Genomic DNA, 18486 nt, shown 5'->3' on the forward strand with positions numbered 1-18486 from the left:
CTCATTATGAAACAATACCTAATCATCGATTTAACTAAAGTGACAATTTAAAAATTTTCAAAAGATACAGAAGGCTACATAGTTATGAGCAAAACTTAGCTCTTTCAATGTTTAGAAGACTCATTTTTCTTAAATAATCAAGACCTGATGATAAAGAGAACATGAAGCACAGGAAATTGTTTTGGTAAAGTGTAAAATCTTTGCATTCCAGGCAGATTACTTAAAAAAGTAAAGAAAGACCTTTCCCAGTCTCTTACCAGTAGCAGACCAGTAGTCCAAGGAAATTGTCCTTTTAGCAGATGAAATAAAATTTAACTTTAGTTTTATATAAGTTCTATTGGTATTAAAAAGCTTATTGGTATTAAAAGCTTATTTTTAAAACCCTTGTAACAAATTTGATTTCAGCCAGCTTGACTTTACAAGGTAAAACTTTCTTTCTTCCCAATTTTCTACATCCACTTAGTTTGTCCTTTAGTCTCTCTCCTCTTTCCTATTTTGAAATAACAAGCTTTACTTTATGACAAAATTATTTTCATTTCCTTTAACAAAAATGTATCTCTACTCCTTAAACCTTTTTTTGGACAAAAATATGTCCTACTTTCCTTCCCTTACTGTTTCTGGTAGTTTTGATTCCATATACTTAGAATTCTTAACCCTTAGAAACCTTAATTTCTAGTGAAAACTAGGAAGTAAGCAATTGTGGTCTGTCACACCAGCATTCTTTAGATTGGCAAGTTTTTGAAAACATTTCATAGTTTCCTGAAGCATATGCTTCTTCATATTGCAGTTTTTCAGTGTGCCACATGATATGTTTACTAACAGACACAAATATCTTTAGTTCCTCTATAATAAAAAACCAAAAGTAGATAAACCTATGTTCAGTAATTTTGTAAACAATCTAGAGATTCAGTGAATTGCACATTTAATTTATCTTAGCAAAACTCTAAAGCTTCAGAAGAAAACAATCTTTAATTAGACATACCATAAAACATAATCATTGATAAAGAGGTCACCTAGAAGTTCTTATCCTACTTACATCGATCTAAATCACTTGGTCCCAACAATTAAGTTTAGATAACTCTTGAAAACTTAATGAGACATTACACAGAGTCAGCCATCATCCCAAGCTATTTTTCTGGTTGACAAATTTTGCAACAGAGGCAACATGAACTTATTTGAGTAGTAGCCCAGGTAAAACAGAAGTTGTATGTAGAGCTACATTATATCTCATGTTGATAACTGAAGACATGCCTATTTTAATTAAACCAACAAACTTAACCCAGCTTTATTTATCAAAGATTATCCAAGATCACGTGAACTTGAAAAACATTTGAGTTATGTTCTGTATTCCTGAGAGTTTTAGGAATACTTAATTTGATAGGCACTAATTTTTCTTTAAGCCAATTAAAGAGCTTTTATAAATTCATTTTGGTAATTACATCCAGAGGTCAAAAACATACCACATATTTGTAACATACATATAAACACACAGACAGATGCAAAGACCTTTTGGCTATAGTTCTAAAATTTCAGCCATGAATCAGATATGATAACAGAAAACTCACTAGTTTATATAAAAACCATTGGATCTAAGTTGTGTTTCTGGCAGTTGGCAAGTTTACCTGCTCAAATGGCTAAAGCTTTTTTAGCTGACCCTTGAACAGCATGGGGGTTAGGGGCACTGACCTTGCACCACATAGTAGAAAATCTACATAAAACTTTGATCCCCCCAAAAAAATATTTAGAGTCAACTAATACATATTGTTTGTGTTATATACTGTATTTTTATAATAAAGTAAGCTAGGGAAAAGAAAATGTTAAGAAAATCATCAAAGAAAATACATTTACAGTACTGTATTTATGGGGAAAAAGTCTGCATATAACTGGACCTGTGCAGTTCAAACCCTTGTTTAAAGAATCAACTGTATTTGTATTTTTTTTTTCATTTGCCCAGTTTCCAAATAGCTCCTTTTTCCCTTCTGATGAGAATTATTTCCTTAAAGTTTATATTTCAAAGAACTGGCTATCAGGTCCTACAGAAGATGGGGTAGAACATTTACATCTCAAAGGCACAGAGAAAGTATCCAAGTTTCTTTCTGCAAGTTTTGGGGTATATTTGCCTATCATCAGAGGTCTGCAGTAATTACTATTTAAATTTTTCCTTCTTAAGTGCAAGGCAGTTCTGTTTCCAATGTCCTGATCTTTATAATACCTACAACTATTAAATAGGGGAGGCTTCTGTCCTGGTAAGGCTAGGTGGGCTTTACATGGCTTCTAGAGTTGCATTTCTGGTTTTGTAGAGATTTCCAAGACAAAGTCAGTTGCTTTTAATTCCTCAAAGACTTGGATTACAGCCTGAATGCAATGAAGGAACTGACCCATCCACCCAACTGCTTCTTCAATTTGCTTTATATCAGGGACATGTCCAAGTAAGGCAAAAGTCAAATGATCTCTATGTTCTGGAGCTCCAGGGTTTGATCAGTGTGCCTTTAAAATGTCTGTGTAAAGCATTTGGCAAAGGCTTTCAAACGCTCTCATTTTTCTGAGTGCACAATTCAACCTTTGACCAATTCACCTTGGAGGGAAAAGTCTATATTATTGTTTCTATCAGTTCCTGAAATCAGCATTCAGCTGATCCATTTCCTGAATTGCAGAAGGGCCTGGGAGAAATTTTGGTCATGTTTCCTTTGTGAAGGGGGGGGGTTTACCCCAGGGAGGTTGTCTGACTTATCTGATAACCACAGTATAATCATAGGTGGAAAGAACACCCTTATTACTAGCCAGTCAAGATCGTGGTGAGTAGGGACTGAATGACCACTGATCCTTTTAACTCCTCTCTAAATTTGGAAGATATTTTCTGAAAGTGGAGGTAAAAAAGAGCTTTGTAATTTCACCTTTGACTAAAGAAGTCCCTGAGGCTAGCCACCATATTCTTTCATGGCCTCCTTTCAGTGTGGTCTTTCCATAGATACAAATAAAACAATTGTTTAGTATGAGCACTGTCTAAAAAATTTTCAAACAGGATTTTCCAATTCAAAAGATCCATCATCTCACCATTAACAAGTAGGATCTTACAATAATCTCAAGTGACTCAAACCAATAAACCCTTTTTACGGCTTAACCATGGCTGCAAGAGGTGCATCAGAGAGGGTGCAAAAAATGCAGCCCTCTACAAGATCCAGAGAGTTCGTTCCCAGAGTTAGCCTAAAGAAGCAAAGGCCTTCGTTGTCACAGGCAGTAAGAATGGTGTAGTGAAAAGGGTGTCTCCCTGCCCCTCCGCAAGAATGTGGGATGCCTTCAGGCACAGGACCATTAATCTGTGACACTGGGCAGGCACTGCGGGAATGGGGCTTTATCAGCACTAATGAGGCACAAAAGCCCCCTATGGACTGGGACCCCTTATGACAAACTCCCATGAAAGCTGGCCCAGTGAGACAAAGAGAATGCTGCTTATCACCTGGTGTCTAAGCTCCAGCCTATTCACCTGGCCTCCAGCTGATGCAGACAGACGCGTCCTCCCACTGAAGAGACCAGGGAGGATATTTCACTGGTCACAAAACCAAGCTCTCAAGACAAAAGGAAGACTTATGTGGCCTGTGGTTCTCCTCATGGCAAACATCACAGAAGACAGACACAAAAAATTGACCATCTCTGGGAGGGAAAAGGATCAATAGAAAACAAGAGTACTCATCACAAAAATCTCTACTGAAGTCACTATACCCAAAGAACTAGTTCACACAAATATTTTCTAAATTTGGAAAGGAAGAGACAAGGTGGAATTTTTACCCCTCTCTTGACTGAGCACTAGAGTGAGATCCAGGAGAGCTGACGTTGGCAAGAATCCTTACCTTTGCCAGCTTCTGCCGGTTTTCCAGGATCCCATCTGCAGGCTCCCAAGCAAGTCTAGTGCCTCAGCAAGTCTCATAGTAAGTCGCCAAACTGTGGGACAGGAAAAATAATGTTCCCTTTACCCTTCTAGGTTCTTGGCTGAGGCAGCACCCACTGCCAACCCTGTAAATCAAAGACAGATCAACAGGAGAAAAATGGAGGTTTAATAACATGTATACCTGCTGTATACATGGAGAGACCCAAGAACACTGAGTAACTCCCCAAAAGGGCCCAAGATACCACCTTAAATACCATCTCCAGCTAAAGATCAAAGATGTTGGGGGGTGAGAGAGCCTGTTACAGGAGACCATCAGGCAAAGTGCAGTAAACAAGGGGCAGGTTGTTAAGCAGATTTGAGTCAGTACCTTCTCCATTGTTACTGAGTTTCTAGAGATTCCGAGTCATCTTCCTCTGTCTGGTACAGAGAGGGAGATGCTGTTACACATGGAGATTGCCCTCATACATGTAAAAGTCTCTTACAAAACAGTAACTTCTACTCGTTTTCAGAGCTTCTCCTGTGTCTGCTATTTCTTAAAAAAAAAAAAAATCCAGCTCAAAATCATGTTTACACTAAAGAGGCCTAGTTTGGGGTAGCACACCCTTCTTCCCTCCAGAGATAAAGGCAGCAGGCAGGTGGGTGCAGTGCGCAAGGAGGGATGAGTGCTTTCACCTGTTACAGTCTCTGCTTAACTTTTTCATTTTATATTTTACTTTTATTAAAATAATTCATTAACTTAAAGAAGCTTTGTTTCCTTTGGGTTTTCATAGGTTAAGGTGCCATATTGTTGAGAGCAGTAAACCAACCACACTTACATTAAAAGACAGTGCTTTCAACATTTCTGAAAAAACCAGTGAAGACATATATCTACAAGTAAGTGTTCTTTCTTCCAGACTAAAACAAAGTCACTGATGCTAATCAACATTAGAAATCCAGTTTTTCCCCACTGACATAAGGGAGACCTTTGGCATAGACAATGCTCTCTTTGTGGAGGGAAGCCAGATCAGAGGTGGTGGTAAGTTGTGAGTTACTTTTGTAGCTCTGCTCACTTTTTTCAAGCTCCGGGCATATCAATTTGGACTAGGGACCATATGGTAAAGCACATGGTGTTTGGGAAGTGTCCAAGAATTTGATCTTGTGGGAAAGGTACCATGTAGTACATTTAAAGTGGAAAAAGACAAGGGGCTGTCTTCTGAGTAGCTGGTTTCAGTACCTCTGGGAAGTGATTGCTTTGCTCCTTTCTCAACTAGAAAAGCAGACCTTTCCAAAATGAGAGTAAGCAGATGCATATTTGTGTATCAAACAAATCCAATTCCTCACTGCATTTCCAGCTCCCAGCCTTTCAGAGTAGCTGGACCCCCTTTCGTAAATGCTGGGATTTCTAATATTCCTGTTTGTGGGATTCTTAATATTCCTGTTTGTCATTCACATGATTCATGTACTATTTTATTGACACAAATCTTTCATCCTTTTTTCCCTCTTTAGCTCAATCGTTTACTAGAAAGCAATAGGAAGCTCGAAGACCAAGTTCAGCACTGTATCTGGTTCCAGCAGCTGCTGCTTTCCTTAACAATGCTCTCGCTTGCTTTTATCATCTCTTTCTTCTATTTGTTGTACAGTTAAACAAGTGGTACTCCATAGGAAATGTGGCTCTTTCACTCATTAGTTGGAATAAGTAAGACCCAGAACTTCTTTACCATGCTACTAAGTGTCACACATCTGTGCTTCCTCAAAGGAAATGTGCAACACTTAGAGAACAGATACAAGTCTTGAAAATGAACGGTTAGAAAAAGCAAACACTGAAGAAATATGAGACTATTGCTAGTTAGTAAAGTGAGTGAAGGCCTATCTGTTATGTAAATTAATGGCTTAGATATAATTTATTTTTTCCTTTTGATTTAAATACTTTCAAAGCTTAAGTTTTATCAATGTATATATAGTAGCTGAACTGAAAAGAATAAGTAACTTGCTTTGTTGCAGCCAAGAAATGTAATCTGCTTTTTTAAATGACAGCGTTACTATAGCTGAGCCAAGTTATTAGCTTTTCTATACCATGTATATAGAAGACCATGTATATTGAAAAGAACATTACAGAGTAACTTCTGTAATCATGACTTTGTAATTTTGAGAATTTCTTCCGGATGGTAGTCAAAATTCTTTTGGAATGTAAAACTATTTAATGCCAAACCACCTTTAGCCTTTGTTTCTTATCAGTCTTCCTTAACAGCCTGCCATTTATTAATCTCAAACTTTTTTATGAACACTCTCATTTAAGTAGAATTTGGAAAATGAACTTTGGTTGGGTTTTCTTTGGATGCTGTTAGTAATGTCCAGAAGGAAAATCTCTTCAGTCACTTTCCAGTTGTCTTTATGCAGTTTCATGGTGTTCACTGTGGCTGACCACTGACGCTTTTGCTTCATTCCTTAGAAAGCCGTGATCCTCCGTTCCTTCACCCTCTTTTCTGTGTAAAAGTAGTTGAGATTTTTTGAAAAGTTAGTTTTTGGTACAATTCATTTACATTTCAGTTCCTTGTTAAAATAAGCCATGAGAAGGAAATGTGGCAAAAGACTGGGTTATCTATAAGGTGGGAAAAAAAAGAAAAATCAAAATTCAAGTGTCAGTTCTCCATGTAAGAGTGAAAAAGGTAACACGTGATTGCCTCTAAAGCGCGCAGACCAGGGCTGATTGACTTGCTTGACACTCCGCCTTTGTCGCAGTAAAACCAAGGACGGTCCTGAGATTCCTAAAGTGACGTACTTTGCTGGAACAGAGGCTAATGAAATTAGTTTGTTCTCTCATTAATATGATCAGTTTCAGTCCATGTTGGTTCACGTGTAAATCTACTTTATGATAATGAAATAAAAAATAGTCTGCCTAAAAATAGTCTGTAAAACAAATTTTGAGTTTTGATTGAGCTATTCTTTAAGAACTTTTTATTCTGAGGTATAGTGGTGGTGGCTTTCATCTTGAGAAATTGATGATTCTAAAATTGAGTTATGAAACAATTGGCCTAGGAAATAAAACCTTAAAAGGACACTGACCTGACACTCTTGTCTTAATTTGGGTTTTTCTGTTTCAGTTTGCCAACTCCAGACGTGCAAGTGACTTCAGTCCACCCTAAGTACTATCCCTACTATCTTCCTGTGTGTGTACACAGCAGTGTGCCCCTAATATGTTACATTCCTGGCTTTAATGTCCTCTAATCCTAAAGTATTTTTGTATGTTTTTTGTTCCTTAGCAAATACATAAGTAATCAGTCAAAATGGGAAAAGCGTTGTCCTAACAGTGTCCCTTTAATGTTTCATATGAAAATTACATTGACTCCCTAAAATGTTCTTCCCTGATGTACAGTTGAATTTAGTAACATATCTTGTTAATGTGTGTGTATCTACTAATTGTGTCTAAGCAAAACTACTGAAATTTAACTATGAAATCAAAGGTATCTAAAATTTTATCTTGATGAATCATCTGTTTACATTTGATTTTATTCTGTCTTCATTTTATTTAATTACTTGTATGATTATTTTTGGCAGTCTGTAACTAATTTTACTTTTAATCAGGTCATTACCTGTTTATGACCAAATTACCAAGGACCAACATTTAGATTGTTTTCACTTAAGAATGGAAACTACTATTTCATGAATACATAACAAAATATCATTAGCATGATCTACAAGTTGCCTAAAATTGCAATTGCTGGTAAACCTAGCCTCAAATTTCATAATACCAAACTTTTTATATCTTGCCACTAATTTTGACTGGATTTAATAGCACTTTATTGTACAATTGCAAAAGAATATATTCCTAGAATTGTTGCCAGTGTGATTTCTCTAATGTTCTGGTGCTTTTCATATATTTTCAGTATTTTTATTACTATATTGGTATTTTCTTTGTATAACTGATCGAAAGAACATGTTTTCTATTTTAATATGTTTTAGAAAAATAATTACATTTATGAAATAAATATCAGGAAAAATCTCTGGTGTCTAATTGATAAAGCATTTTAAAATCAATGTTCAGGCTCACTCCAGTGTTCTAAAGATCATGTTAATTTGTTTTTGACCTGTTATGCATTTTTATAAAAAACAGTGCTACAAGCTTCCAAAGGTGCAGTTGCTGTGAGGTACACCTGTCCTTAGTGTGTCCCATTCCTCCTTGCCCCTGGGTCAAAGCCAGGGTCAGTGAAGCTGACTGTTTTCCCCAGTTAGCACTGGACTCACTGTCATGAACTGGAGGCTCCATTGTGGAACCTCTCACTAAAGCTGCCCTCTGTGAGTCAGAATTGCCCCACATCCCCTCAGTCCTAGTACCCACACACCTTCCTGCCTGACAACCGGCAGGAAACAGGCTGACAAGAAGTCCTACCTGGCTGCCAGGTGCATGGAAGGCAGTCCCTGCACAGAGGCACCTGTGGGTGTGGGGGTAGTTGAGGAGAGGTGGCAGGGCAGCCCAAGATGGTGACAGAAGAGGCGCTGGGCATTGTTAGTGGGGTCTCTTCACCACCAGAAGACACAACTCCCAAACGGCAGCTACTGCTCCATAAAAATGGAATGAGTAGGACAGGTCCATCTTCAAAACTGAATAAGAGGTGGAAATACAAAATATCCCAGAAACTTAAAATAGAGCTATAAAGAATAGTAACCTACCAAGAAGGACCACACCAACCCAGGACTCTAAGGGCATGTGTCCTTGCTTGCCTAAAAGATACAGTTTGCTAAGAAATAGAAGAGCTCCTGTGGGGTAAGCTCCAGCTAGGAAAGAATAGGTTATTTTATAGCAATATTCAGCTTTATTTCCCCTGAATTTTCACCTGCAACTTGAGGTTTCCTAATGTCAGAACAAGATGAAGCATACGGCTCCCCTTCTCTCCCTGGCCTAAGGCGCCAGAATGGAAATCCTCCCATTTGTTCCTAGGGCAATGGTGGTTAGAAGTAAGGGCTTTAAAGTAAGACTGCTTTGATTCAAGTCCCCTCCTTGCCACCTGCTACTTGGGAATGTTAACTGACCTCTTTCAGCCTGTGTCCCCGTCCCCGAGTCTGGCGATCATAGTACTGTTTCACAGATGAGCAAGAGAGAAGAAATGATGCCTGTAAAGCAGCCCCGGAGAGGCTGGCCTTCCATCCCCACTTCCTAGAACCTCTCACACTGGGAGTGCTCTTGCTGACCATCCCATCTCACTCAAAGCCAGTCACCGACTTTTCCCTGCTTTGTACTCTCCCCTTGCCTTCTCGGCCCCCCACTCCCCTTTCTGGTGCCCAGGTCCAGAGAAGCACCTCGGAGGCCAGTGGTGTCTGGCTGTCTTGAATCCCATAGAGCGTCCCTTCTAGTCTGAGGAAGACTTAAGTGTTTCCTTCTACCCGCACCCCTTCAAATGCACCCACCCACCCACAGAATCGATCTTGCAATATTCTACCCCTAACAGTTTCCCCTTAAAACTAACAGTTCAATACAAACGTCACATAGGATCTTTCACATCTTCATAAGTTTGTCCTTATATTGAAATATGAAATAAAATTGCCTCCCCGTAATGTCCAAAGATACCCCTCCCTTCCCCACCTCACTCATGTTCCTTGCATACCAAGTAAGACTAATCTCTTACACATGGTAAAGCATTTTTGAGACAATCGGTTCAACTGGAAAGAGTATAGAGGAACATCTCTCTGACCAATAGAGGCAAGATAGGTGCACATTTTCAAGTCTAAAAGGGAGAATTTGGTCCTTGAACTACAGGTTTGTCTATGCACCTTTGACCCAGAACAGTTGGAATAAGGCAAAAGGTCTTATGTTTTACAAATAAGGAAACCAAAACCCCAAGAAGTAAATTCTCTTTTCCAAGATCATGTGGCTAGTTGGTTTCACAGCCGAGAGTCTCCCAAATCTAGTACATGCCTGTTACAACCACCCAGAATGGCCATGTGTGAGTAATGGGTTAAAATGTTGAAAGGGCAGGTCTCAACGCTTTACCTTCACTTCAGCAGCAGGAGAGGAATCAGGAAGAGATAAGGAGAAGCAGAGGTGACAAAACACAACAGCCACTCAAGATCCTTGGCTGGAAAAGTTAAGTTTCTTGGTATCATAAGCTACAGACAGACCTTACTTTGAAAGCAGTTTGAAATGTATGGGTTGATGTACTGCTTACTTTGACAGAAGATTTTGGTGCGCAGCATCAACCTTCTGAGAAATTATCCATCACACTGTAGTATGGTGTGTTGCTACTGTCTCAGCCATAGTCTAGTGACCTCAGGGAGTCATGTGTTTAATAAAAACAGAGCATGTAAATTTTCTATTGCCATGTATCAAATTACCACACATTTAGTGTCTCAAAACAATACAAATTATCTCATGGTTTGCATGCCGGCACAGCATGGCTGGCTTCTCTACTTGGGGTCTCACAAGACTAAAATCAAGCCATCAGCCAACTGTATCCTCCCTGGAGGCTCAACTGGATAAAGATCCACTTCCAAGTGCATTCAAATTATTGGCACAATTCCTTCCTTGTGTCTGTGGGACTGAGGTCCTCGATTTTGTACTGGCTATTAGCCAGAGCCTATTCTCAGCTCCTAAAGGCCACTCCCAGGTCTTTGCTGTGTGGATTCCTCATAGGCAGTTCACAGCAGGGCTGTTCTCACTTCAAATTTCTTCTTTCAGGAAGGACCCAATTCCATTTAAGGACTCACCCAATTGGGTCATGCTCACCCAGCACAATGTCCTTTCTAATAAACTTGAAGGTACCTAATTAGGAACCTTCATTACATCTGCAAAATCCCTTCTGCTATGTAAGCTCACCTCAATCGTGGGAGTGCTATCCCATCACATTCACTAACCCCAGCCCTCACTTAAGGGGAGCATGTTATATACAATATGTGTTGGGTGAGACCTTCAAGCTCATCCAATCTGGTCCCATTTTACAGACCAGGAAACAAAGGGTCAAAAAGGTGAATCCAACCTTACCCAGTCTAAATGATTGCTTTGAATCCACAGAGGGCCTGCACATGAAAACAAATAGACTAGAACTTCTGGGTTTGGCACTAATAACAGACATGGGGGACAGGTCTTTATCCCAGTTGGTTTTTTCCACTCTCAGAGCTTCAGTGTACACAAGTATTCAAACTTTTATAAACTGTTAAGGAAAAGTATGTTACCAGTATTTTAAACATTTATTCAATCAAAAAAACATGAAACATTCTCATGACAAGTTAATGCGCCAAGGCAAAGGGGCCTTCCAGTATTGTGTGCTTTTATAAACAAAGCCCTAGTGAAAAACAATTAGTTTAACTTTACCTTTTCCTTCAGAATAATCCATTTCAGTTAGTTTATTCAAATTAGTTTTCATAGACATAAATATGCTCTGTGAAGGTAGCTAAAACTGTAAGAGAGTCTTCTTACAGAGACTTGCATCACAATTCCCAGCATTTATACTGTCCAATTTACTTTGGATCAAAGTCTAGTGCATTGATTTCTCTTATTCCAGAAAGTCCCCAGCCAGCAAATTTTCAGTTCATTCTAGAGCTCTGCATGTATGTATGCATGTCAAAAAGTCTCATCGGTTTTTGGATATCATCCAAAGCTGTCCTGCATGGACATGCTATTGCCCCACAAAGTCAGACTTGATTTCACCTTCTCTCCACGTTTGTACATATTCTTGTTTCTAACTCCCAGAAACTTCAAAACTCCTAATGTGCCTGTCACCTCTTGCTGGATGTGGGACTATAACTAAGAAATGACTCATTTGTCTGTCCTACTCTAATACTCCTTTATCTTTTCTGTACCAAGCCCTCACTCTAATACTATCATACAGATCATTTGGTAGGATTTAATATTTACAGTTAAATTTGCCCTGAACTGTTTTCACCCACTAACAGGCAAATGTGCTTGAGCGACTTGAGTCGAATACCAAATCACTGTTCTTAGTTGTAAACTAAATGTCAAAAATGTGTTTTGTGTACTTTTCCAGTTTTATAACTCTGTGACTCTAGCTACTTCCTTTTGGGGGGGTGGAGAGGGAGGTGGTTATTATTAGGGCAATAACAGTATCATGGCAAATACGGCAATGATTCTCTGTGAAGAAAGGGAACCCTTGTCACTGCTGACAGAATGTGAATCAGTACAGCCACTGTGGAAAGCAGTATGGAGGTTCCTGAAAAAACTAAAAAGAGAGCTATCGTAAAATCCAGCAATTCCATTTCTGGGTATTTATCCAAAGAAAATGAAAACACTAATTTGAAAAGATACATATGCACGCCCATGTTCACTGCAGCGGTATTTACAATAACCAAGATGTGAAAACCTAAGTGTCCGCTGATGGATGAGTAACTAAAGAACACATCATTTATGAAAAAAAAAAAAAAAGGGAAATCCTGCCATTTGCACCAACATGCATGGACCCTGAGGGCCTTATGGTAAGGGAAATAAATCAGAGAAAGTGAAATACCATGTGATCTCACATATATGTGGAGCTCATATATACAAGCACAGATTGGTGGGTGGCAGAGGCCGAGGTTTGGGGGGGAGAGCCAGGTGAAATGGATGAAAGGGGTTAAAAGGTACAAACTTCCAGTTATTAAATAAGTAAGCCATGGGGATGTGGTATAAAGCATATGGACTACAGTTAATACTACAGCGCATATTTGAAAGTTGCGAAGAGAGTAAATCTTACAAGTTCTCACCGTCAGAAAATTTTGTAACTATGGATGGTAATGGATGTCAACTAGACTTTCTATGGTGATCGTTTCAAATCATTGCATTATACACCTGAAACTGATATGTTATATGTCGATTATACCTCAGTTAAAAAAGAAAAAAGGTATCATTCCAAGGATGTGATCAGGTCCCACTATTAGGTGTTCCCATGACACCACCAGGTTTTCTTCACAGCACTCATTACAGCTTATATTTAGGTATTTGTGCAATTTTTATTAAGGCCTTTCTCCCATGAGACTCTAAACTCCACAAGGGAAGGGATGGTGTTCACCACTGAGTCCCCAGTACCTAGCACATCCCTGCCACATGGGTGAAGCCTACCTGATGAAGGAATTAATTCCTGGGATTTAAAAAAATAGACTCTTCTGATGGTCTAAGCTAGTCTTCCCCTTCCTCATTTCAAAGATTTTTCCCCCACCCCGTGTATATCAATCAATTAACATTTACCAAGCACAGATTTAGGCAAAGTATGGAACATGGTGCTACAGGACAAACAGCAAGTAAACAAGACAGTGGCTGTTCTCAAAGAACCCAGAATAGCTAGTTTGCAGCCTTGATGAGATTTATAGGTCAGCCGGGCCACTGTCTCTCCAAGCCTTGCAAAGACACCCCTTCTGTCATTATCAAGCACTGGCCGGAGCAGGGCAGTGCTCCGGCTCAGCCACAGGAAGGAGCAGGCAGCTACCCCGGCTTTATGTACTCTCCCCACGTTGGAGCAGAGGGGACTGTGGCACCATTAACAGCACACCAGCTCACTTTCTCAAGTGCTGTTTTGTACCTCTATAGGCCTGCGTTTCCCCCCCCCCCCCAGAGATCCCTGAGATTACTAACTCCACAGTACACTGCAGGCCAAAGGGTTTCCGGCGTCCCAGAACTTTGAGAAACACCATGTTAAACAAAACTAGTTTTCCCCTATAGCATTTCTCAGATTCTTTAGGGTACTAATGTGCATGACACAGCTCTGAGAATATTATGTATTTCCCAAAGTGATAAAGCCAAGGATTCCTCTTTTTTCCAGCAACGTATTTTGGGACTAAGTATCCCGGAACACACTTTGGAAAACATTGTGTTGGGAGTTTTCGGACCGACTGAAGGGCTCCTGTATGTGTATAAAGCCCAGCCTGCAACACATAAATTTAAGTCAGGGCTGAAGGTGATGCTTCGAAGTTAAATGCCATTACGCTTGTAAATAAGGGAGCAGAGATTGACTGAAAGAGCCTGTGTAGATCTTTATATTCTCATTTTCTAAATTCCATTCGTAAAATTAATTGAATATGGCATAATGTGTATTTTAATGAAAAGCTGCCTGCAATCTCAAAGACCTCTCTGTGAATTTGCATTTCCACATCCTATTTTACCCACTACAGCTAGTTTATATTTCAGTCACGGCCAGACTGCCTATGTCTGACTCTCCCTTCCTTCTTATCCCTATCTGGACCAGTATTTGTCTGCCATCTTTCTGTGGATCAGTTAAATATATGACGTGTGTTTGCAGCTGAGATGGAAGCTCATCATGGGAGCCAGCCATTACTGCTCTCTGCTCAGCAGGATTTCAGCCAACCCGCACGCCCTTGGGCAGTTATTCCCCTGGGCAGCACACTCGCCTTGGTTGGCCTTTCTCCACCAAGCGCAAATCCAAGTAGACCTGGAGGGCGTTATGAGCATCCTAATTTAGGGGCCTTATAATGATAGAGACCGAATGTATGTTTAAAGTTAATGGCATTTGCTAAGTATTGGCCGAGGTGGCTGTCAGCGCATATAGTCCTTTCATCTCCGCCTGCCTCTGCATGCTAATGGCACTTCCTTTCCGAGTCTTCTTTTCCATCTTGATGTTTCTCTGAAGACAGAAATTCTGCTGAATACTTTACTTCAGGCTGGTGGCATTTTCTTCTTCACTTACATCTTTGAAGTTCATTGGTTCTGCCACTGATCTTTGGCTGCTTGTACCTATTAACCCTTCCATTTCAGGGCACAAAATCAATATACAATTCTGTTAACGGTTCAGGGGAAGGGGAAAAAAGGTGACCCTGTAAGGTACCTACATGTAAGTGTATTCTACTTGCCCCAGGCACATCTTTCCATACCTTATTGAATCTACTGTTCTTTGACTCAATTATGGGTGAATTTCCACATTCTTTTTCTTGCCCACAGAACTTGTTATTAAATTTGTATTTTCTTGCCCTCCGGTAAACAGCATGCATAATAATATTAGGCTGTTTACTAGGCAGTCCCTAAACAAACATGATTTGAATCAAATGGACTGAAAGTTCATTTTTGTGGTTTCAGAAAAGTATGAGGGACTGAAATCTGCATTGCTGACTCTTAGCAATAAGCGTGGAAAAGCCAATCAATTATGAGGGAGCTATAGAGACACCAAAGAAAACACCACTTCTAAGGTTACTGTGCCTGGTAACCTTAGAGAAAGATCAATAAGGAGGCCTGGACCTTTTCAAGAAGTGTGTGTTCAAAGGAATCAGAAATCAATGACAAAGGGGCCTGAACAGACCGAGAGAGGCTGGGGCGGGAGCAGAGGGTCTGCGTTTCCCACACACATCTAGGCCATGCTGTTGCGCAGTGTCTGCACCACACTTCGACTAATAAGGCTTTAGCAATGTTAGAAGAGCCCATCTCAGGGCCCACCCCAGATCTGCAGCCTCGGAAGCTGCATGTAGACACGATCCCAGGTCCCTGCGTGGTTGATGTGCACATTAAAGTTTGAGAAACACTGATCTCCAGGACTCCTACCTTTGTCATTCCCAAGTCCTTTTTCCTAAGGGCCTTCCCATTAGATGTGACTGTTCATCATCCCCTTGGCTATAGCAGTTGTGGTTAGCAGCTCTTAGGAAGTTTTGTAGATTTTGCTAGCTAAATAGTTTGTGGCCATTTACAATTGGGTTATTTATGCATGTATATTCTTTGAAATGAATTACACATTTATTGAGTGTTTTCTAGATGCTGTGTACTGTGCTAAGCACAGTGTTATAAAGATGGATCAGATGTGGTCTCTATGCTCAGGGAGTCACAGCCTTGGGGTGAAGAGGCCCTGGCCCAGATTTAACATACAGGACATCACACAAAAGGAGGTACTTTTGTCATGACACACCTTCATTTTATAATCTGATAATTAAAAGGATAACACTAACATTTTCCACGTGGCCATTCTCCAGAAATCCATAGATTCCAGGTGCATTTACCATAAGCAAACCTATACAAACCTGGTATATCCTGATAAAAACATTCCATAGATAAGGACTCCCATTAACAAATACTGTCAGGAAGTCCAACTAGCACACCTACAATATTTGCTCAGGTTATTTCTCTCTGGTATGTCCCCAGCATGGGAAAAGCTGGATTACAGATCACTTGTTAACCCTTTCTTCCCACTTGCATAGATGTGTCGTGCTGGAGCTAGCTGATGAAATACATTATTTAGAGCGTGAGTTTTCAGAGGCAGAGGAACAGGAGAGACAAATTTCTACGAGGCTTATGTGGAAAGTAGCTGAGCCTAGTCTAACAAAACTTATCCAGGAAATGTAACTTCTCAATCAAGAGAAACAATAAATATTTGTTGGATGAATGAAAATCCAAATCTGCCTCAAACAGTTTAGAACGCTAACCTTAATGCTCTGGGTCTCAAGGACGTTAATGATTAACCCGCTGCCTCACTGGCGGGAGTGTATCCCTGTGAGGGGTCAGTCTCTGCAGGACGTACAGGGGGCGCCCTGACCTCTGCTTAGCAGGGCCCGGTTGGGAACTGCAGGGGTGGTCACTAGTAATAAATGGCCCTGTGCTTACTCTCATTTCAAAAATCACTTTGATATTCAGCTTTGCAAAATGAATTCAGATGCTTAATGCTCCACTGAGAATTAATGGATTTGTTTAACGCTCAAAACCCATTAGCAAAAAAGAACTTATTCTGGGGACCAATTAGTCAACATTCTGAGGCTCTCCAGAGCACAACAAAGGACACACCTCAACAGGAGCCATTTTCAACTTTCTACCACATAGGATGGTCCTTGGAAACAGAAAATATGACCCAAACTCCCTCCTGGTAATCACTCCTATTGAATGTGTTTCATTTGGGTGCTAATTAAATGGAGTTTGCTTTGCTGGACCTGTGAAATCACTCTGGTAGGATAAACCATAGCTCTACCAACTTGTTTCCTTTTTTACTTTCTGTTAAAAAAAGGATTCCTGAAACTAGGGATAGCTAGCAAGTACTCCCCAGTTGGGAGAGAAGGGTAGGGTTTCTAGATTATGATCAAGCCCAAAGAAATGTCACTGCAAGGCAGATGGGGAAAGAAGAGTTGTTTGTGTAGTATAGCAACCCTGCCTACCAATCCTCAGATGAGAGTAAAGGGCAAGTTTGCATCCACAAATAGCCCCTGAACAGAAGCAGCAACTCGCAGGCTTCGCTGCCAACACAGATCCTCTCTTCCCGAATAAGGAAAGTGCTGTGTTGTACTGGAAAAGGCTCTTGGCTCAAAAACCCTTTGAGTAGTTGGGGGGATGTTTAGGATATAGCAGGGATTTCTCTCTCCACGTTCAGAAATATAGGACCTTAGAAATTCACACACATCTCTGCAAATCCAGGCCCCTCCCATAAATCCTCAGAATGGACCTGTCAAAAACAAAGCAGGCCCCAAATGGAGTTACTAATGCTAAACCCCATGTCACCAAATTGAGACTTACAGTTTCCACTCTCCCAGAAATGGAATCTTAAACCAATTAATCAGAAACTGCCTCATCAGCACGACTTAGGTAATCTGCCTAATAGACTCCTGCCTTTCCCTAAGCGGAAGTCACCTTATAATAAGCAACTCACTTTTTTGCCTAGTTTAATGTCTTTGTTCCTATCTCCTTCAACCTACAAAAGTCTTGTTTTATATAGCTCCTCAGACCTCCTTTCTGTCTGCTAGATTGGATACTGCCCTTCATGAATCATTGAATAAAGCCAAAAAGATCTCTAAAATTTACTCAGTTGAATTTTGCTTAACAGAACCTCAAATGATACAAAGATCATATGAGGACAAAAAACTTGTGGTATAGTTAAGTGAAAAGAGTAGTATATATGATAATACATATTTCAAAAAGAATGTTAATCTTTCAGGGCAGGGGGAATGAAAAGAAAATACATTGAATTAACACCAATTGCACTAATGGTAGAGTATGGATTCTTTCCATTTTTTTCTCCTTTCCCATTTTTTAAAATGAGCTTATGATACCCTAAACTTTTTATTATTAAAAATTTTAATAAAGATACAAAACAAAAACAAACTGTGATTTATGTTAGTTACAATTTTTTGAGACTTTAAAACTGTTTTTAACCATCAAACATCAAGAAAACAACAAGAACTGACACTGGGTACTAACAAGTAGCAGACACTTCTAGCTCAGTGTCTGACACGTTGTAGACAATCCGGGTTTCCAAGTTCATTCTCTTAAATGAAGACTTTCAAATGGACACTAGTCCCCTTTGATTTTTATTCATCAAAGCCAAGATCTGAAAACCTCAATTATTTTTTCTGGTTCTTTAATTACTGGACTGTAGATAATAATAAACCTGAAGTCTCTCGAGAACCCTCCCACATAAACTTGCATTTGCCAGGCGGAGGCCTGGGCACTGCTTAGGACTCCAGGAGTATCCTGCCCCCTCGAGCCAGAGCTCCACTCTGCCTCGAATCCCCCCATCCACCAGTCACCCACCCTTTCTAATTCTCTGAGGTCTTCAGAAAGAGCCTGCTTGCTGGTCTTCTGGAGCAGGAGTCAGCCAAGTTTTCCTGCCAAGGACCACAGACTAAATATTTTAGGGTTTGTAAATGCAGTTGGTCTTTGTTGAGACTACTCAACTCTGCTGTCATAGACAGAAAGCAGCTGAAGGGGAGGAGAATAGGCAGCC

At 40.0% G+C, this 18486-nt stretch overlaps 1 protein-coding gene across 4 annotated transcripts in view; it reads left to right on the forward strand.

The window, feature by feature from the left end:
* Nucleotides 1–7865, forward strand: part of MOSPD2 (motile sperm domain containing 2) — a 47594-nt gene extending 39729 nt beyond the window's left edge. For 3 of the 4 annotated variants that reach the window (XM_017644792.3, XM_017644794.3, XM_073227913.1), the window contains 2 exons: nucleotides 4657–4759; nucleotides 5372–7865. In XM_017644792.3, coding sequence (XP_017500281.1) covers nucleotides 4657–4759; nucleotides 5372–5509 — 241 coding nt within the window. In that variant the 3' untranslated portion in view covers nucleotides 5510–7865. The remainder of the gene's footprint in view (nucleotides 1–4656; nucleotides 4760–5371) is intronic. The other variant, XM_017644793.3, reaches the window with a different exon arrangement.
* The last annotated feature ends 10621 nt before the right edge of the window (nucleotides 7866–18486 follow it).

This window comes from Manis javanica, chromosome X (assembly GCF_040802235.1).
Source record: "Manis javanica isolate MJ-LG chromosome X, MJ_LKY, whole genome shotgun sequence".
Lineage (NCBI taxonomy): Eukaryota > Metazoa > Chordata > Mammalia > Pholidota > Manidae > Manis > Manis javanica.